Source organism: Lotus japonicus, chromosome 6, assembly GCF_012489685.1.
Source record: "Lotus japonicus ecotype B-129 chromosome 6, LjGifu_v1.2".
NCBI lineage: Eukaryota > Viridiplantae > Streptophyta > Magnoliopsida > Fabales > Fabaceae > Lotus > Lotus japonicus.
In genome coordinates this window covers 6,472,834-6,494,540 of record NC_080046.1, presented here as the reverse complement: position 1 = coordinate 6,494,540, position 21,707 = coordinate 6,472,834, and the positions used below count along the sequence as shown (strand labels likewise).

General features: G+C 37.6%; 1 protein-coding gene across 1 annotated transcript; it reads left to right on the top strand.

The window, feature by feature from the left end:
- The first annotated feature begins 10,985 nt into the window (after window positions 1–10,985).
- On the top strand, window positions 10,986–13,304 carry LOC130725873 (probable polygalacturonase At3g15720). Its single transcript, XM_057577062.1, has 7 exons — window positions 10,986–11,159; window positions 11,285–11,422; window positions 11,781–11,954; window positions 12,165–12,372; window positions 12,550–12,631; window positions 12,714–12,822; window positions 12,912–13,304. Exons 1-7 carry the CDS (start codon window positions 11,016–11,018, stop codon window positions 13,248–13,250), a joined length of 1,194 nt encoding a protein of 397 aa, XP_057433045.1. The 5' UTR covers window positions 10,986–11,015; the 3' UTR covers window positions 13,251–13,304.
- Window positions 13,305–21,707: the final 8,403 nt, after the last annotated feature.

The following is a 21,707-nucleotide window of genomic DNA, read 5'->3' as shown; positions in this document are numbered from 1 at the left end:
GCAAAGAATCAGGGCACTACAAAAGTGACTGTCCAAAATTGAAGAAGGACAAGAAGCCAAAGAAGCACTTCAAGACCAAGAAGAGTCTGATGGTGACATTCGATGAATCAGAGTCAGAGGATGTTGACTCTGATGGTGAAGTCCAAGGACTCATGGCTATTGTCAAAGACAAAGGAACAGAGTCAAAGGAAGCTGTTGACTCTGACTCAGAATCAGAAGGAGATCCAGACTCTGACGATGAAAATGAGGTATTTGCTTCCTTCTCTACCTCTGAACTGAAACATGCTTTGTCTGATATCATGGATAAGTATAACTCCTTGTTGTCTAAGCATAAGAAGCTGAAAAAGAACTTATCTGCTGTTTCTAAAACTCCTTCTGAACATGAGAAAATCATATCTGATTTGAAAAATGATAACCATGCTTTAGTTAATTCTAACTCTGTGCTTAAGAATCAAATTGCAAAGTTAGAAGAAGTTATTGCCTGCGATGCCTCTGATAGTAAGCATGAATCTAAGTATGAAAAATCTTTTCAAAGATTCCTGGCTAAAAGCGTAGATAGAAGCTTAATGGCTTCAATGATCTATGGTGTAAGCAGAAATGGAATGCATGGCATTGGCTATTCTAAACCAATTAGAAATGAGCCTTCTGTGTCTAAAGCTAAATCCTTGTATGAATGCTTTGTTCCCTCTGGTACCATATTGCCTGATTCTGTACCTGCTGAAGTTGCTAAAAACCCTCTTAAAAAGGGATCTTTCTCTATGACTAAATATCATGCAAATATTCCTTTAAAATATCATGTTGAGACACCCAAGGTGATCAGAACCCTTGGGGTAACTAACAAAAGAGGACCCAGAAAGTGGGTACCTAAGGACAAGATTATCTATGTTGCAGATATCCTTGATAGCTCCACTGAAACACCAATCATGGTATCTGGACAGTGGATGCTCGCGTCACATGACGGGAGAAAAGCGTATGTTCCGAGAGCTGAAACTTAAGCCTGGAGGCGAAGTTGGCTTTGGAGGAAATGAAAAGGGTAAAATTATTGGTACTGGTACTATTTGTGTAGATAGTAGTCCATGCATTGATAATGTTTTATTGGTAGACGGCTTAACACATAACTTATTGTCTATAAGTCAATTAGCTGACAAGGGTTATGATGTTATATTCAATCAAAAGTCCTGCCGGGCTGTAAGTCAGATCGATGGCTCTGTTCTGTTTAACAGCAAGAGGAAGAACAACATTTATAAGATCAGATTATCTGAGTTGGAGGCTCAGAATGTGAAGTGCCTTCTGTCTGTTAATGAAGAGCAGTGGGTATGGCATAGACGGTTAGGGCATGCCAGTATGAGAAAGATTTCTCAGCTGAGCAAGCTAAACCTTGTCAGGGGCTTACCCAATCTGAAGTTCGCTTCAGACGCTCTTTGTGAAGCATGTCAGAAAGGCAAATTCACAAAAGTCCCTTTCAAGGCAAAGAATGTTGTCTCAACCTCAAGGCCGTTAGAACTTCTGCATATCGACCTGTTTGGACCAGTGAAAACTGAGTCTATAGGTGGCAAGAGATATGGGATGGTTATCGTTGATGACTATAGCCGCTGGACATGGGTAAAGTTTCTAACCCGCAAGGATGAGTCTCATGCTGTGTTCTCTACCTTCATTGCTCAAGTGCAAAACGAGAAGGCTTGTAGAATTGTGCGTGTCAGAAGTGACCATGGTGGAGAGTTTGAGAATGACAAGTTTGAGAGTCTGTTTGATTCCTATGGAATTACACATGATTTCTCTTGTCCCAGAACTCCTCAACAAAATGGTGTTGTTGAGAGGAAGAATAGAACTCTTCAGGAGATGGCTAGAACCATGCTCCAAGAAACTGGCATGGCTAAGCACTTTTGGGCAGAGGCAGTAAATACAGCATGTTACATTCAGAACAGAATCTCTGTGAGACCAATTCTGAAAAAGACTCCTTATGAATTGTGGAAGAACATAAAACCCAACATTTCTTATTTTCATCCTTTTGGCTGTGTTTGTTATGTTCTCAATACTAAGGATAGATTGCATAAATTTGATGCTAAATCTTCTAAGTGTCTATTACTTGGTTATTCTGATAGATCTAAAGGTTTTAGATTTTATAATACTGATGCTAAGACTATTGAAGAATCTATTCATGTTAGATTTGATGATAAGCTTGACTCTGACCAGTCAAAGCTAGTTGAAAAGTTTGCAGATTTAAGCATTAATGTTTCTGACAAAGGCAAAGCTCCAGAGGAAGTTGAGCCAGAGGAAGATGAACCAGAGGAAGAAGCTGGTCCCTCTAACTCACAAACTCTGAAGAAGAGCAGAATCACTGCAGCTCATCCTAAGGAATTGATTCTGGGCAACAAAGATGAACCAGTCAGAACCAGATCTGCCTTCAGACCCTCTGAAGAGACCTTGCTGAGTCTGAAAGGATTGGTGTCCTTAATTGAACCCAAGTCCATAGATGAAGCTCTTCAGGACAAGGATTGGATTCTGGCCATGGAAGAAGAATTGAATCAATTCTCCAAGAACGATGTTTGGAGCTTAGTGAAGAAGCCTGAGAATGTCCATGTTATTGGAACGAAATGGGTATTCAGAAACAAGCTAAATGAGAAAGGAGATGTAGTCAGAAACAAGGCAAGGCTAGTTGCTCAAGGCTACAGCCAGCAGGAAGGAATAGACTACACTGAAACATTTGCTCCAGTAGCAAGACTGGAAGCAATCAGACTATTGATTTCTTTCTCAGTAAATCACAACATAGTTCTACATCAGATGGACGTAAAGAGTGCCTTCCTAAATGGTTATATCTCAGAGGAAGTCTATGTTCATCAACCCCCAGGTTTTGAAGATGAAAAGAAACCAGACCATGTGTTCAAATTGAAGAAATCACTCTACGGTCTGAAGCAAGCTCCCAGAGCATGGTATGAGAGACTTAGCTCATTCCTTCTGGAGAATGAGTTTGTAAGGGGTAAAGTAGATACAACTCTCTTTTGCAAGACTTATAAAGATGATATCTTAATTGTGCAAATTTATGTTGATGATATTATATTTGGTTCTGCTAATCAATCTCTATGCAAAGAATTTTCTGAGATGATGCAGGCTGAATTTGAGATGAGTATGATGGGAGAATTAAAGTACTTTCTGGGAATACAAGTTGATCAAACACCAGAAGGAACATATATCCATCAGAGCAAGTACACTAAGGAACTTCTGAAGAAGTTCAATATGCTGGAATCTACAGTGGCCAAGACTCCAATGCATCCAACATGCATTCTGGAAAAAGAAGATATAAGTGGTAAAGTATGTCAGAAGCTCTATCGTGGCATGATAGGTTCACTTCTGTACTTAACTGCATCTAGGCCAGACATACTATTTAGTGTTCATTTATGTGCTCGTTTCCAATCAGATCCAAGGGAAACCCACTTAACTGCTGTTAAGAGGATCCTAAGGTATCTGAAAGGCACCACTAACCTTGGCTTGATGTATAAGAAAACATCAGAGTATAAGCTTTCAGGTTATTGTGATGCTGATTATGCTGGAGATAGAACAGAGAGAAAAAGTACTTCTGGAAATTGTCAATTTCTGGGAAGCAATCTAGTCTCATGGGCAAGCAAGAGGCAATCAACCATTGCTCTATCAACTGCAGAGGCAGAATATATCTCAGCAGCAATATGCAGCACTCAGATGCTCTGGATGAAACATCAGCTGGAGGATTATCAGATCCTTGAGAGCAATATCCCAATCTATTGTGATAACACTGCTGCAATTTCGTTGAGCAAGAATCCTATCTTGCATTCAAGGGCAAAGCACATTGAGGTAAAGTATCACTTCATTAGAGATTATGTGCAGAAGGGCGTACTTCTTCTGAAGTTTGTTGATACTGACCATCAATGGGCAGATATCTTTACAAAGCCCTTAGCTGAAGATAGATTTAATTTTATTCTGAAAAATCTAAACATGGACTTTTGTCCAGAGTGAAGATAGATCAGAACCTCTGACTATGATACTTCTTGATCAGAAGATGTCTAGTCCAGAAGGTAACTCAATCAGAGTGTGTGTGCCCACTGGTACTGACTCTGAAGCTGAGACAACAACACGTGCGTCAGAATTTCTGATGCATAGTTCCTTGTGCCCGTGTGACAGTCTGTTGTGATTGCGTGTAGATATGCTTATCTTCTGTGTGTGATTGTGTATTTTACTGTTACTGTCTATCTTTAATTTTCAACCGTTGATCTTAAAGTGCTTTTTGAATCAACAACGGTTATTTGATAAAACCCACTATACACACACGTTCTCTCTCACTTCCGGTTTTCACTCTCGCACTCCCTGCTTTTCAAAACCGCCTCCTTCGTGATTTCTCTCTCGATCTCTCTTCATCCTTCAAACTTCATCTTCTACCTCAAACCTTCAACCTCTTCAAAATGGTGAGACGAACCAGAAGATCTACTGCAGATGCACCTCAGTTCCCTCACATGGTAGTCGGGTTGGCAACGGGTCAACGGGGCTCTGAGAACCCAGCACAAGAACAAGCTCAAGCTCAAGAGGAGATTGTTCCTATTGCAGAACGGGGCTGTGCCGTTCACTGTGTATTTCCTCCTGAGGAACTCCAAGTCCTTGCAGAATGGAGATTCAACCTCGACAACTTGGCTGCAAATGGGTTTGATCTCCGTCCTGAAGTCCAAGCTCAAGGTTGGGGAAACTACTTCAATCGACTTCGAGGACCGGTGTATGAGAAGCTGGTAAAGGAATTCTGGAAGCACGCTGATTGTGATGACACTCAGGTGGTCTCTTACATACTGGGTAGGAAGATCATCATCACGGAGAAGTCATTCGTGAATCTGCTAGGTGCAGAAACTGCTCATGGGTATCGGTTCTCACTGACGGAATCGAAGCTGAAACCCAGAACCAAGGACATCGTCAACAAGGCCCTGTACACCACCTTCAAACCGGGCAAGACGAGCTACAAAGTGATGGACCTTCAACCCAAACTCAGGGTCTGGCACAAGATCCTGCTCAACTGCATCAATCAACGACCAAAGGGCAGTTCTCCAGACTACATCAACTTCAATCAGAAGGCGATGCTGTTCTTCATTCAAGACAAGGAGAAGATCTGCCTTCCCTACTTCCTGTTCTCCTATTTGAAGGAATGCATCCGGAAGTCTCGCACCACCTCCTCCATCAAGTCAGCCATCAAATATATCCCTTTTGGGAGGCTGATCTCAGACTTTCTCATTGAAAGCAACTTGGTGCAAGATTTGATCAATGCTGGTTGCACAGAGGATTTGAGCACAATTGTTAGCGATGTCTTCACTGCCAACTCTCTGAAGAAGATGGGTTTGGTCCAGAAGAAGATTGCTCCTGCTCATGAGGACACATCTTCTGAGATCAGAGGAAGAAGAATGCCTCTGAATGACTACCCTCTGTGGACTCAAGCAGACCATCCTGAAGCCATCAGATGCTATGTTGAAGACCTCAGGGCTCAAGGATTCGAGATTGACCTTGATGATTTCGTCAGCAGACTTCCACCAGCTCCAGAGTTTCCTTCTCCTCCCAAGAAGAAAACCAAGAGGAAGATGGTTCTGGACGAATCCTCAGAGGAATCTGATGTCCCTCTGGTCAAGAAGGCGAAGAGCAAGCCTGATGATGATGGTGATGATAGTGAGGATGGTCCTCCAAAGAAGAAGCAGAAGAAAGTCAGAATTGTGGTGAAGCCTACTCGGGTGGAACCAGCTGCTGCAGAGGTCAGAAGGACTGAACCTCCTGCCAGAGTGACTCGATCATCAGCACATACAAGTAAGCCTGCACTTACCTCTGATGATGATTTGAATTTATTTGATGCACTCCCAATTTCTGCCTTACTCCAACACTCTTCAAATCCCCTCACTCCTATTCATGAATCCCAGCCAGCCGCACAAACCACCTCTCCACCACATTCCCCACGATCTTCATTCTTTCAACCTTCTCCTACTGAAGCACCACTCTGGAATTTGCTTCAGAACCAACCCTCTAGGTCAGAAGATCCAACCTCTCTCCTTACCATTCCATACGACCCATTAACTTCTGAACCCATCATCCCCAACCAACCCGAACCCAAACCAACAGAACCACAACCCAGAACGTCTGAATGGAGGATCCTATATCTAGAATGGAGGATCCTTCCTCATTCTTCTGCATTCTTGGCGCTGCTCCACTCTTTCCTTCTCCAGACGATCCAATGCATACTCTATGTTGCCAAGTTTGATGCTCAGATCGTCTTTTTCTAGACTATCTTCTGTCGTCTTGAGTCTCTTTTCCACAGTCTCCTTCTCTTCCAGCAGATTCAGCTCCCGCTGGCAAAGCTCCTGAATCTCTTCCACGAAGCAGAGGAACTCCTTCAGATCTTTCTCCATCTCTGGACCAAGATCTTCTTCAAGCAGTGTCTTCGTCAGCTCTTGTATGGTCTTTGTACCATCGGGATGCCTAATATTGAGGAACATATCTTCCTCAAACGCCTTCCTTCTGAGCTCTTCTAATGCCATTTTGTATGATGCCATTTTTTTTTTTCTGAATATTATTCGAGGTGTGAAGCTTACCTTTCTCTCCAACGTTTTTATAGGCTTCACTTTCTCTCTGAAAGTTAATGCTCTTACAGTTTCTCGAGGTTAAGTACTTGGTAACTGACCCTTCTATTTCCTCACTTGACCGGTGGTAAACGTTCATCCCTTGCATTAACTCTTCTATTTATTATCGCCTCACTCTGATTCTTACATCGTCTTCATTTTCTTTCAACTTAGACCTTCTCTAAGGAGGAAGTACCTTGTACTTCAAGCTAAGTTTTTCACACCCCAAGCTTTTTGCTTATGACAAAAAGGGGGAGTAAACCCAGTTTTTGATGTGTAAGATGTGTTAGTGTGACTTATTTTTCTTTTGGAGATTTTAAGAGTTCCACCTTCATGACCATAGATGTGTCACTGGGCAAATACAAGGAATACATTTCACTTCTTCTGAAGTGATTCTAAGTTGACTCTGATACCCAAGACTCTGATACCTTGTCCATGACTCTGATCACTTATGCGCTCTGATTATTCGTTTTTCATCTATGTCATAAGCTTTTCACTCTGAACTCTTATATGATTTAGCTCAGAATCTAGACTTTACTAACGTTTTCATCAAGTATTAGATTCAGGGGGAGCTAAGCTCAGAATCAAGCAGTGACTTGAATTCAGAATGAGCAAGATAAACTATTCACATCAGGATAAGTCTTATTCTATATCTCTAAACTCTGAGTGAATTCAGTTTAATGTTTAAGAATTGTTCATCAAAAATCTTAGTTTTGTCATCATCAAAAAGGGGGAGATTGTAAGATCAAGTTTTGATCTAGTAGTACAACTCTATGTTTTGATGATTACAAGTTAACCTTTTGATATGAACAATTGTGGTACTCTAACGTGTTTTTCTGAGTGTGCTATTTACAGGCTCTGACCCTGACTCAATTTCACACAAATCAGAAGCACTGTGTATAAAGGGTAACCCAAGCAACGCTTTCGCATTCACCATGTTCAGTATGAACAGTGGAAAAGCTTCAGAAGATCTGAAGCTATACAAACTCTGATGAGGACTCAGTCGCTAGAAGCTCTGATGATCCAGAAGTTCTGACAACCAAGAAACACTGAAGGTTCAGATGTTCCGATGGTGTAGAAGACTCTGAAGATCCAGAAGCTGAATAGTGGAAACTCTGAAGTCCAGAAGCAAGAAACTCTGAAGGCCATGTTCTTCCCTCTGAGTTCAGAATCAGAAGATACAATGGTCAGAGGATCTGTGCTTTCCCTCTGACTCTGATCAACCTGCTTCACAAGTTCCAATACGAAGCATTCCTCTGATCAGAAGTCTCCTAGGTTAAAAGGTCAAGTCGCTATCCAAGTACAAAAGCAAGTGTACCTTCCTGACGACCTACCTAACGTTCTCAGCCACAGCAGAAGCTGGATTTTCCAGAACTGCCCTCCAACGGTAGCATTTCCCATGCAACGCTCAACCCTAATCCTTGGAGTATATATAGAGGCTGAAGATTGAAAGAAGCGGCCAGTAGAAGAAACTAACAAGAAGCAATACACACGCGCAAGACATATTCTAAGCTTTCTTTTATCTTGTAATTTATTTTAGTTTACACTCAGCTTATTCAGAAGCAAACCCTTGTAAACACCAACCTCAAACAGTTGTTTGATTTTCCTTTAGGAGATCAAGGTTGATCGGATCCTAGAGAAGACTAAGAGAGTGAATCTTAGTGTGAGCTAAGTCAGTGTAATTGTTAGTCACTTGTAGGTTTCAAGTGCAGTTGTAACTCTTACCTGATTAGTGGATTGCCTTCATTCTAAGAAGGAAGAAATCACCTTAACGGGTGGACTGGAGTAGCTTGAGTGATTTATCAAGTGAACCAGGATAAAATCCTTGTGTGCTTTTCTATCTCTATCTTTTGCACTTAGTTCTCGAAAAGATTTGTTAAAATCTTTAAGGTGGTAGTTTTTGTACTGAAAACGTTATTCAAACCCCCCCTTTCTACCGTTTTTCATACCTTCATAACAAACATTGAATAGTTGATTGCCTTCATTCTAAGAAGGAAGAAATCACCTTAACGGGTGGACTGGACTAGCTTGAGCGATTATCAGGTGAACCAGGATAAAATACTTGTGTGCTTCTCTTCATCTCTTATCTTTGCACCTTGTGTTGTTTGTTCGAGAGATTTGTCTAAATCTCAAGAGGGAAAAGTTTTTAGTTGAAAACGCTATTCAAACCCCCATTTTCTATCATTTTTCATACCTTCACACGCAGTTGACTTCGGATTTTTCTCAACAGCTGCTGTCCCTATGTGTCTTTACTGTTCCTTTGCTTGCGGACCTTCGGATTTGGGATTCAACGCTTGATAGCGTGTTCACAGTGGCTGGTTGTTACGAGTGGCTTCTGCACTAGCACGCGGAGCACCGTCCTGTGGTTACCTGGTCTTGGATATGGAGAGTGGAGACATGCTTCCCCGGAGACTTATCTCCATTGTTTGCGTGACTGTGCTGATTCCCGTTCTGTCTGGAATAACCTTGCTTTGTCCCTTGCTCCTGGTTTTTTTGCTGCCGCTTCCTTTGAGGATTGGTTCGGGTATGTGTCGAGATTGGATGCTCCTTCTTTGCTTGTCCATGTGTGGTTTGTTTGGCGTCGCGGGTGTAGCTTTGTCCTTGGGCAAGTGTCGAAACTGTGGCAGCTTGTCTTGCATCACGCGGCAGAGATGTTACGGGTGTTGTGTGCCGCGTGCGTCTCCTTCTTCTGCTGGTGGTCCGCGTTGGGTCCGCTGGAAGGCTGCTCCGGATGGGTAGCTTGCGCTCCACGTTGACGGGTCTTCCTTAGGGAATCCGGGCCGTTCCGGGGCTGGGGGTGTGGTTTGATGTTTTGGTGTCTCTGCTTTTGTTGGAGTTTCTGAGATTCTCAAAGCTGAGCTTCTTTGTTTGGGTTGAGGCTTTGTTGGGACCGTGGTTGTCGTAAGCTGATTGTGCTCACTGATTCTCAGCTGGCCCTTTCCTTAGTGTTGAACGGGTGTGGTCTTTTCCATGTGTATGTTGTTGTGCTTAGTATCATCAAGGAGTTGTTGGCTCGTGATTGGCTTGTCAGGTTTGAGCATATTCTTCGTGAGGGAAATGCAGTTGCGGACTTGTTGGCTAAGGATGATGCTTGTGCGGACCTTCGCTTCCAGTGTCTTGAGGCTCCCCCGTTGGCTGCCCTTCTTCTTTTGGCGGATGACTACCGTGGGACTTCGTTCTTGAGGCATAGTGTTGTAGTCGCTTTTTGTTTTATTAAGCAGTTTTGTACCCAAAAAAAAGAATAAACACATACTTCATGATTGATATTAAAAACCTGACAAAGATATTTTAAAATTTTAAAATTACTTTGTCTAAATTACTGCAGCTGCTATCCTTTCCTATGGTGATATTGTTATTTAGCAGAGCCCATTTTATGTATGTGTTGTTTGTTGTGGCTTTTGTCTGAGTATTTTTTTTCCTCCGTTGGATTTTTTCCCACTGGGTTTTTTCTGAGGGAGGTTTTAATGAGGCTCCTTCATTAGCTCTTTTACTTCAAATAGCACTTGGGCTTAGGAGATTTTAAGGTGTTTGTTTGAAATGTTATGTCCAATTCTAGTTTCTTCTCTTTGTGCTTCCTTTATCTACATAAGAGAATTGTTCTCATGGTTTTATTATATATCAATGCATATTTAATTCTGAAAAAAAATTATTCATTAATAAATAGTATTTTATTCTTAATTAATTTAGTACTTCATTTTTTTCCATAAGTAATATTATAACTACTTTTAATTAATAATTAATATATTATTAGTTCGCATGAGAAACTGAAAAAGTAAATTAATAATTTATTTCCCCATATTTATGTCGATAGTTAACTACTTCATATATTTAATTTTTTTAGTTATATATGTATAAGAATATTTATAAATAGTATATAAAAAACGATAAAAATATTAACAAATAACTAATTAATCTTGTTATTAATGTAAAAATCAATTAGACTTCAATTATATATATATATATATATAATTAAAATTCATCAATTTCTCTCGTAATGGAACTTTAATACTTAATACACTTTATATATATATATTTATATAAATATAAGTAATTAATTTAATTTATTATTTTGACAAAATTACTCAATTTTTAATTAAATATAAAATTAAAATAATTTTTTATTTTTATTTTAATATATGAGAAATGTAATAGTTTTACGGTTTTAGTAAAAATTTATTAACTACTAATTAATTTTATTATTAATCTAAAAGTCAAGTCAATTTCAGTTATTATTATTATTAAAATTTATTATTTTGACTTTGACTAATTGTATAATATTATTATTTTCTTATGCAATTTTCCCAGTGTTTCTACACTATATATAAGTTATCCTAATTTCTCACTTTTCACATCTTAAGCATATTCTAGCTTCCACAATCAAATCTCAGTGTTATTTTTATCTCCAAAATGAAAGACATATTTTTAGTCCTCTTAATAATGGTTGTCATTGCCACTCCTAGCTTGTGTGTTACAGTAGTCCCTCATGCAGATTCCAGCTTCAATGTTGTTAGCTATGGTGCAAAAGGAGATGGCCAGACTGACGATTCACAAGTATATTTTTACTACTTTCATATTATTTCATATAACTATGATTATAATTTACTATTTATTCTTTTATTATGAGACTTAAATTCTTAAAATTGATACATTTTTTATTTATTTTGCAATTTATAAAGGCCTTTGAGAAAGCATGGCAAAACGTGTGTGGTGCAACACAAGACACCACAACACTTCTCATACCTGAAGGGAAAACGTTCTTGTTGCAACCCATGCTATTTAAGGGTCCTTGCAAAAGTGGCACTATTAACATTGAGGTAAATCGTAAATAAATTAACTTCACGTACATTACCAAACTAAGGAAGCAGTTTTTATATATATCGTCTGTATGTTCATGCCTTGATTAATTGGTCAATCATACATATGATGTTTTTATCATTTGACTTAATTATTTGAAATTAATTTTTAAGAGTATTTTTATTCTTTACAAAGGTCAAATTTACAAAATGCACGAGACCATTCCCGCTATTTTAAACTTATTTCAATAATTTAAGAAATTTTCTTGAATTTCATTCAAGGAAAAGTAGTATTATTATTTTTTTCGTCCATTTATTGTCAAAATATTTCTTTCAGCCAAATATAATGTTCAAGATAGTACTTTTTTCTGTTTGGTAGTTTCAAGGAACTATCGTCGCCCCAAAAACCCAAGGTGCTTGGAAGTGGGGTGGTCTTAATAAGGGAGCATGGGTGAAGTTCTCGGGAATAAGTAACCTTGTCATCCAGGGAGGAGGAAAAATAGATGGAGAAGGTGCTTCTTGGTGGCAAACTTACCCAGAAATTACACCAAATGTAAGTTCATGAATAACATGATAGACTTTTATTTTGTGTTAAAGTACATGCATATTCTATTGAGTGAATCATACTCAAGGTACAATTTTCTATAGTCTATCATGATAAAATTGAAAAACATAATAGAGTACTGAAAATTATATATTTGAATTTAGAAATGCATTTAAATAGAATTAGAGTTAAATATAACAAAATTGACCACATCCGCAGGCACTTCAATTCCATCAATGTAAGAATCTAAGGCTTAGCAACTTGACTCACATCAACAGCCCAAAAATTCATATAAGCATATATTCATGCAATGACTTTAGCATCGCGAACATTCATATTATTGCTCCAGAGAAAAGTCAATCCACCGACGGGATTGATATCACAAGATCATCTAACATCCTCGTTGAGAATTCTAATATTGAAACAGGTAATTTATCAATTATTATATACTCCTTACTTGACATTTAGAAAATATTATTATCATACTCAATGATCACTATTTATTTTCATATTATTATCATATATTTAGATTGATCATAAATTTAAAAATATAACTAATTTTAGGTTATTTGTTTTTTTCTTTAATATTAATTATTACATATAGGGGGTGACTGCATTGCCATTAATAATGGTTCCACCTTCATCAACATAACTGGTGTTACATGTGGTCCTGGTCATGGCATAAGGTCAATTTTTTTTTTGAGATTATTTTATTGAGATGCTTGACCAAAATTTAAACTCACTTTGGGCTATGTTGGAAATTAATAGTGTTGGGAGTCTTGGAAAAAACAATACATATGAAACGGCAGAAGAGATATATGTACACAATTGTACCTTCATAGGAACTCAAAATGGAGCTAGAATCAAGACATGGAGGGTAATAATGATTCACTCTATCTTTGGATGAACTACTGTAATGAAGCAAGTATTAAACTACAATAATATTGTTTTTTTCTTTTTAATCAGGGAGGATCTGGATACGCAAGAAAAATAACATTTGAAGATATCATACTTGTTGGAGCAAAGAACCCTATTATCATTGACGAACAGTTTTATGCTATTGGACATAATGATATACACACGGGAGTGCAAGTGAGTGATGTGACTTATGACAATGTGAGGGGAACCACAGATTCTAATAATGCAATCTCATTGACATGTGACGACAAAGTTGGTTGCACCAATCTTGTATTCAATAATATTAATATAACCACTATGAGTGGATCAGAACCATTTGTAGAATGCTATATGGCACATGGGAAATGCTCTTCGAGTTTTCCAAATGTCACATGTCTTTCTGCATAGTAACAGAGGTTTTGATGTTACTATGAAATGTTGAAATAAGAATTTATGTATGAAATGTTTGAGAGTATAAACATTGAAAAATATTTCAATATAATGGATAAGAAGAAAAGTATTTTAGTAATGTTTAATTTTGATTGATTAAGTGAAGATTTGTTATTGATACAATGTGCATCATTCATCGAATCTAGAGAAAAATCATCTTCAAATATTTTATTCAACTATGTACTCATGAGATCTCATATTAATCTTTTCAATAAAAAGCACCAACCTCTACCATCTCATCACCCACTTGATGGTTTATTATTAGACATTTAGCTTTTAAACAAAAAATTATTGTAAATTAATATTTTTTCAATTAATATAAAAAATTGAAGAAATAATTAATATTGGTGAAATTAAATTAAAAATAATTAATTAAATTTAATATTCGTCATTACATATGTAGAACATGCGTCTAAATGGATGGTGGAGGACCATCTGCTAGAGACGCTTTAAGGAGAGACACATTTGACCAACTAGGGATGTAAATGAGTTTGAGGTAGCATGGGTAGTACATACATGTCATATGCTCCATAGGGAAAAAAATCACACCCGCACTCATTCCATACCGATATGGATATTGTTAGGGAAAATAGTTGATGACCAAGGATTATATGGTCTTTTTCCCTTTCTTTTCTTGACCTTTTATTATTTCTTGAATCTTTTTGGGTCTTTTTTTTTGAAATAAAAGTGAAGTAGTATTGAAGTAACAAAGGTTCGTGGGAACAATCCTCCCATGAATAGATGAACATTAGAACACATCCCACCAAGGTCATCAATTTAGGAAGAGTGCCTCATTAAAACCTTACTAGAAAAAAAAACTCATTTGGGATAAAAACCTAGTGAAGAAAAAAGAGTACATTACTTTCTAAAGACCCAAAATCATAACTTACTCACACTTATGCACAATAAGAGCATAACTAATTTGCATTCAAAACACCTTTCCCTATATGTAATCACACATCTGGCAACTACACCAGCACTTTTAACACTTCCATGTAATCTTTTTCGGTCTTATTTAGTGTATTTAGTGTTAATTGAGTATTTTTAGGTTATAGAGTCATCATTTGCTTTTTAGTGATTCTTAGAGTCTTTATTTTCACTTCTAATCCTTAGGATTGAGTCTTTTTGCATCATGGTCCTTGGTCAATCATGTTAAAGCCTTTGGAGGGTAAAATGGGAATTGCAATATGTACATATGCTGAAATACCTTCTAAAATTCCATGGCTTTAATTTGATGTTTGTTGTTACAAAGTGAAGGTTTGATGTTCATTTAGTGTGCAACCAAGACTTTAATGCTCATCATAAGTTGTCTAGGAATCTTACTTGATAGAATGACAAAGGTTGGAGATGGTAAAGGCTCTAGTGGTTTCAGAACTGAGTAATGATGACAATAAGAGTTGTTGAAGGCCATGAAGTGCCTTAATTGTAGCAAAGTGAGCTAAAAGAAGATCAAAAGATGTTGCCAGACGAGGTGCCCATGCATGTGCGTCCACCATAGGCACGCACAAGCGCGGAAGGTCAGTAGCTTGGCATTCCATATGTGAAGGCCATGTGTGTGTGCACTTAGGCCACACACATACGTGGAGAGGCAGTTGTGCATGACACTTTGCCATGCATGTGCATACAAGTATACCACACAAATGCGTGACTCACTAGCTTTGTTTTGTTATAAATAAGACCATAGTATAACTTAAGTTTTTATTTTATATTTTCTGAACAAAGGCTTGGATAAGAGTTCACAAAGATTTCTTGGAGCTTGATTCCAGGTTTGATTATGTCTTTCTTAGCCATGTTTGGCTAATTTTCCTTTTAGCACATGGGATGTGAATCATTTTCTTTGTTTATGTTTTAGTTTCTAAGTTTGTATGAACAAGGTTTTCCTTCTATGAATTTAGTTCGCTTTTATAATGTCAGTATGAATGCATGCAAGTTATTTAACTTACTTTCATCACAAATGGAAGCTTGATTTTGAATAAGGAACCTGAGATTAGATTGATTTGTTGCTTGCACCTTAGGAATAAGGGTATGACTTAAAGAATTAACATGTAAAGACTTAGGCTAAATCAACCATAGAATAAATTCCATGAACTTCACACACTATTAAATTCATACACTCTAATAATGACCTTTTCTATAATGACACTTCTCTAAGGTTGTTTTTGTAATTTCAATTTTTTAATTATGATATTAAATTAAATTATTAATTGAATATATGGAAAAAAATTAAATTAATAATTACGTCGATTATGTCATGTAAGCGTTGACATGGCACTAGACAATTTCGTCGAACCTCCGCCCTCCAACGAGGACTAATATCAACATGCGTGAAAGTTCATGAAGATATCGCTTAGTATTTTCCGGTGAGAATAAACTCAAAACTCGCTACAAATATAGAGCCTAATTTGGCCATTAAATCTTAGTATTATTATCATTTTCTTAATTCAAAGAAAAGAAAAAGGAAAAAAATTAAGTTAAAAGATGAAAATAATATTATAATTTGACTATATGTGTATATATGTGAGAAGAATAGAAAATAATATATAAAAAGAATGTTACAAGAAGTTTTAAGAACATATATAATATATGTATATAATGTATTTACAATGTTGTGTTCACACCTTTTGTGAGAGATAGAAATAGAAGAAAACAAAATTAAGAGATATAGTGAGTGATCCGATAAAAATAGGGGAAAAAATTAGAACAAAAATAAGTGAAAATAAGGAGAAAGATAATGAGAAGTGTAATTGAATCATCACAAAAAAATTAAGGCTTAATCCTCAAATTTCTCAACCGGAGAATCACATTAGTAACCGTCCAAACCTAAGGACTATCTTGCGCTCCAAAAAATGTTAAGTTTTTTTTTTAACACAAAACTCATCATCACTAAAGTAAATGCACTTGTCACCTTGCTTGATAAAACATTTCATATGTAAGTTTTACAACATAACTTATCCTTAACTACGAAACCAATACCCAGAAAGATAGTAGTATAACAGAAAAGTAATTCACGATAGTATGACTGGAAATCAAAAGAAATGCAGAGTTAGTCAAGTAGCAAAAGAAAGACGTTGTTCCTTTGTTATGGTTGTCTGCATTTTAGCTAATGTTTTTAGTGTGCCAAGATGTCGGACAAGTTGTTGTAACATCGTGCTATGACATGTGTCCCTGAGTGAAGTTCAGTAACTTGGCAGATTAATTGTGAAGCTTTAAATTGATTACTTTGTGATAAAGTAAGGTTATTGTTGGAAGCTTCTGTGTGCCATCAACGAATATTCTTTGTGTAATCAAACCCGGTTCAAGGGGGTTTGATTTGGAGTTATTTGTGGAAGTTGGAATCTACACCTTTATTCTCGCCTTGAAGATCCTGTGCAGATTTGTTGCTTGTTTTGTTTTTAAAACAACTTCCTGAACATGTGTGTGGACTCTGTGCTCTTTCAAGCCCAACGAAGACAAGACCTGGAAGACTATTACTTATGAAGACCCAAGACCTAGGTTCGATGAACTAAGCGAATATTGTTGTATTAGGTTTTCATTTGAGTTCATACTGTTCTTGTTCTCTTAGAAACTTTATGCAATAGTTGTGAGCTAAGAGTTGTGTGTTTTCTGTGTGATCTTGAGATCTGTCTTTGTAACTCGTGTTTGAGTTCAATCACTGTGGTAGTGATTGTGTGAGAGAGAGTGAGAGGGGGTTCTCATACTTAGGGGGAGACCTAAGTAATAATCCACGTGTAGAGATAGGTAGAAAAGGTAGTTGAACTGGGGCAATTCTTGTGAGACCTTTTGTGTACAATTTCTCTATAATAGTGGATTATCTCTATTAGGTGAAAACCCTCCAGACGTAGGTGATATTGCACCAAACAGGGTTAATAATCGCTTGTGTGATTTTAGTTTTTCTGTCATATAACTTGTTGCGATATTCACTATGTTTTGAGCAATGTTGTACAAGATGTCTTAGACATCTGGTAGAACATCTATCATACAGTTGCCAGAATTTCAATTGGTATCAGAGCAGACACCTCTGTTCTACTATTGGGTGAGATCTTGGGAGATATTTCTGGTATTATGGACAACAGCAAGGAAGGAGGATATGTTCATAGGCCACCAATCTTGGATGGTACTAACTATGACTACTGGAAAGCACGCATGATTGCATTTTTGAGATCCATTGATAGCAAGACCTTGAAATCTGTTGTCAAAGGTTGGAAGCACCCGGTGAAGAGTGACAAAGAAGGAACTTCAACCACTGAACCTAATCCAGAGGAAGAATGGACCAAAGAAGAAGACGATGAAGCTCTAGCAAACTCAAAAGCACTGAATGTCATCTTCAATGGAGTGAACAAGAACATGTTCAGATTGATCAACACCTACACTGTGGCTAAGGATGCCTGGGAAATCCTCAGGGTGGCTCATGAAGGCACTACAAGTGTGAGAGTGTCAAGACTCCAACTTTTCACCACTCAATTTGAGAATCTGAAGATGAATGAGGATGAAATTGTTTCTGAATTTCACATGAGGGTGCGAGACATGGAAAATGCATCATTTACCCTTAGAGAAAAAATGTATGAGGAAAAGTTAGTCAGAAAAATTCACAGGTCTTTACCTAAGAGATTTGATATGAAGGTGACATCTATTGAGGAAGCTCAGGATATTGGCAACATAAAAGTTGATGAACTAATTGGTTCTTTGCAAACTTCACTTAATGAAAGGTCGAACAAGAAGAGTAAAAGCATAGCATTTATGTCAAATGCTGAAGATGATGATTCGAGTGAGAAAGAGTCTGATGAAAATTTGTATGAGGCAATAGCTTTGCTTGGGAGAAAGTTCAACAAAGTTATGAGAAGGTTTGAAAGAAGACCTAGACCAAATGTGCCAGACAAGCAGTCTGACATTGGGAAGAACTCTGGTTTTGCTCGCAGAAGCAAGGAAGAAGACAAACCCAACAAAATCAAACGAGTCCAGTGTCATGAATGCGAAGGATATGAGCATATTAAAGCAGAATGTGCTACTTATCTAAAGAAGCTAGGAAAAGGGATGGTGGCAACTTGGTCTGATGATGATACATAAGAGGAAGATGAACCTCAAGTCATGGGTCTCACTGTGAAGTGAAACTCTGAAACCGAGTCAAGTGATGGTGAAATATCTTAGGAGAAACTAGTTGAAACCTATAAACTTCTGTTCAACAGCTGGAAGGATGCATGTGAAAAAAGAAAGGAATTGGAAGGAATTGTCAAGGATCTGGAGATTGAGAAGCAGAATTTGCTGATTATAAATGACAATCTTCAAGAAGAAGTCACTATGTTGAATTCAAAGATTGAAGGTATGATAAAATCCTGTTTGTATGTTGAATAAAGGAACTGATGTGTTTGATCTGATTTTGGAAACAGGAAGTGGCAAAGGATATGACTGGCTTAGGCTATGCTGAAGACCCCGCATCAGAAGAACACAAAAAGATCATTAACAAGTTCATTCCTGCTGAGAAGAAGACTGGGTTCAAGATGTCAAACCGGATGTCACAACATGGTGTTCAACAAGGGTATCGCCAGATTCCTTATGCTTATCCTCCAGTCCAAAAACTGAGAAGCTCAAACTGGAGATGTCATCACTGTGGTAAGCATGGACATATAAGACCCTATTGTTACAGGCTGTATGGAGCTCCTCAACATAAGAAGTTTACTCAGATGCACACTTATGCTAGTCCAAAAAGAAGAGAGTGAAAACCTAAGAACAATGCGACAACACTAGTTGCTTACACTTCTTTGAGAGTATCTTTTAAGGAGGATTGATATTTTGATAGTGGATGTTCCAGAGAAATGATAGGTGTGAAGATGTACCTTGACAATATCAAACCACATTCTACCAGCTATGTCACTTTTGGTGATGGTGCTAAAGGAAAGATCAAAGAATATGGGAAGATTGTTAGTGATGGTTCTCCAAACCTGAGCAATGTACTACTGGTGGAAGGATTAACTGCAAACCTGATCAGTTGAATTGTTGGCTAGGTAAAGCACAAGGTAGATGGTCCATAAAGAAGACTAAGGCTGCACAAAAATATTAGTGTGGTCCTTCATAAATAGCGGAGCTTAAAGCATTTGATACTTAGCACACAAGTCTCTTAACCCCTTTTGGAACTCCACCATTGACATGGAGTTCTTTTTTTTTTTTTTTGGAACTCCACCTTGGCCATGGAGTTCATTTTCTCTTTTTACTTTTCTTTTCAACTTTTTTTTTACACTTGGAGTAAGAGAAAATTGCAATTTACATAAACTAGCTCCATTAAGATTTAAGAACCACAACTCCCTATTTTTTTCAACCAAACTATTGGATCAAGCGCTTACCACTACGCCAAAAGCAATTGCTGTTAGTGAGGGCGCAACTTTATTTCCTTATAGCACAGAGTCCTCAAGGGGCTGCGATGTTAAGCGCCATGGGGTGGGATGTTAAGCCCATCGAATCCTAAGGGTGACGCTGGATTAATAAATCCAACAATCTCCCCCCCAGTGTTAGCCGGGGGATTCGAACCCATGACCTTGCTCTGATACCACTTATAGGATCACGCGCTTACCACTACGCCAAAACCAATTGGTGTTAGTGAGGGCGCAACGTTATTTCTTATAGCGTAGCAGACAGCGCCCCGTTTCGAATGCTACCTGCAGGCAGGATGCTGGCCCACCTGGACCCAACACAAACAACCAGCCCAAATAACAAAGGTAACAAATAATTCTCCATAAGGCTCAAAAGGGTCAACTAGGGACAAATATATACAGTACAAGTCTTTGATACTTAGCACACAAGTCTCCAAGAAGACCTACCATTCTAAAAAATGCAAGTCTCATAGAGCTACTCTTAAGGGTGCACGAAATGAAACACAAAACCAAGAAGTGCAAGTGAGTCAGGATCCTCTAGGGAAATTATATAGTGAAGGGTCAAAAAGGGACCCTTGTGAACTCACTTCGACTTTATCCTCAGGACAACACTTAGAAGACCGAAGTCTCCCCCTTTCTTTCCCAAACATACAATCACTCCCCCAAAAACAGCACAAAGTATCCACTAAAAAAGCATTTTCAAAACAGACAACATGTGAGAGAGCAAAACTTGGGAACATATCATGTAAGTATAGGGAAATAATGACCAAAGTATAAAGACTCTACTAACAATGCATGATCAAAGGATAAACAAAATATATAAAATAAAAATATGCAAAAATGCATGGATTAAACTCAGAGTAAGAAAAGAACCTCCTTCGTAATGATTTGAATGCCTCCAAGTGTTCTCCAGTGGCTTTTATTTCTTGAAAAACTAACAAAAGAAACAAAAACGTAAAACAAAAAAAGAATAAAAAAAACATGGGTTGTCTCTCATTCAGCCCTAAGTTATAGTCTTAGGGAGACTTTTGAGAACAAAGCAAAAGATAAACTTTAAACTCGTAACATAAACCAAAAATTACAAACAATCCCCGGCAACGGCGCCAAAAACTTGTTGTGAAATCCGCAAGTGTATGAATCCACCCGATTTTAATTATTGAACCACAAGGATTGTGAGTGAATAAATTCATCCTAAGTCTTGAGTATGAAGGTTTGTTTTATTGAAACAGAGCTACGTCGAAGTAGTATTAAGGAAAAAGGAAAATAAAAAGACAATTCAGAAATGAAATATGTTTTGGGTTCTTGCTCAACTAGTCAATTTAAGCACATCATTCTATGCACATGTTCTCATAATCTATCTTAGATGTTATAGCCTAAGCAACTACCTATCGATGCCTCACATAGATAATTCTTTCAAACCAAAAGATAAGCCCAATTCCTTGTGTACTTACACATTTGTTTGAAGCATAAAGATTATAAAGCTCAGACCAACAAACCTCAACCCTTCCTCTATTCATAGTAGTTAAGATAGAAGGGGTAATCCCAAATCGGTTCTCTAATCCATAACAAACTTCAGTTGTGATTATAGAAAAGCATAAAGCAAGCATGCATACAAGCTTAGATTGAAATTCAGAAAATGGGATTCAAGGAAAGAAGAAGAACATCTGGGAAAGAACTTAAGATTAGAAGTCAAATATGAAAAGTCTTACAAGAAAATCAAAGCAATAGAAGAAAGATTAGCCAAGCATGACATGGCTAGGAACCTGAATTACAAGCTTGGAAGCATTCTTGTTGGTCAATTTGCAAGTGTACGAATACCTCCGGGTTTTAAAATATCGAACCACAGGGATTGTGAGTGAGAATTGTTGATTTAAGCCTAAAGTTTGCAAGTTTCTAAAGCAATAAAATTCAGAAATTGGTTTTGGTTGTTTGTGACAAAAGTTTTGCGAAAGAGCAATGTTGATAATGTTGTAAATAACAATTGATAGAAAATTGCCTTGGGTTGTTGATCATCTAATCCACTTTAGTCCACCTATCCTATGCATGTGACACC

Coding starts and splice junctions, on each gene's coding strand:
- LOC130725873 (XM_057577062.1), top strand. CDS start 11,016: ATGAAAGACATATTTTTAGTCCTCTTAATAATGGTTGTCATTGCCACT. Junction 11,423..11,780: donor GTGGCACTATTAACATTGAG/GTAAATCGTAAA, acceptor TCTGTTTGGTAG/TTTCAAGGAACTATCGTCGC. Junction 11,955..12,164: donor ACCCAGAAATTACACCAAAT/GTAAGTTCATGA, acceptor CCACATCCGCAG/GCACTTCAATTCCATCAATG.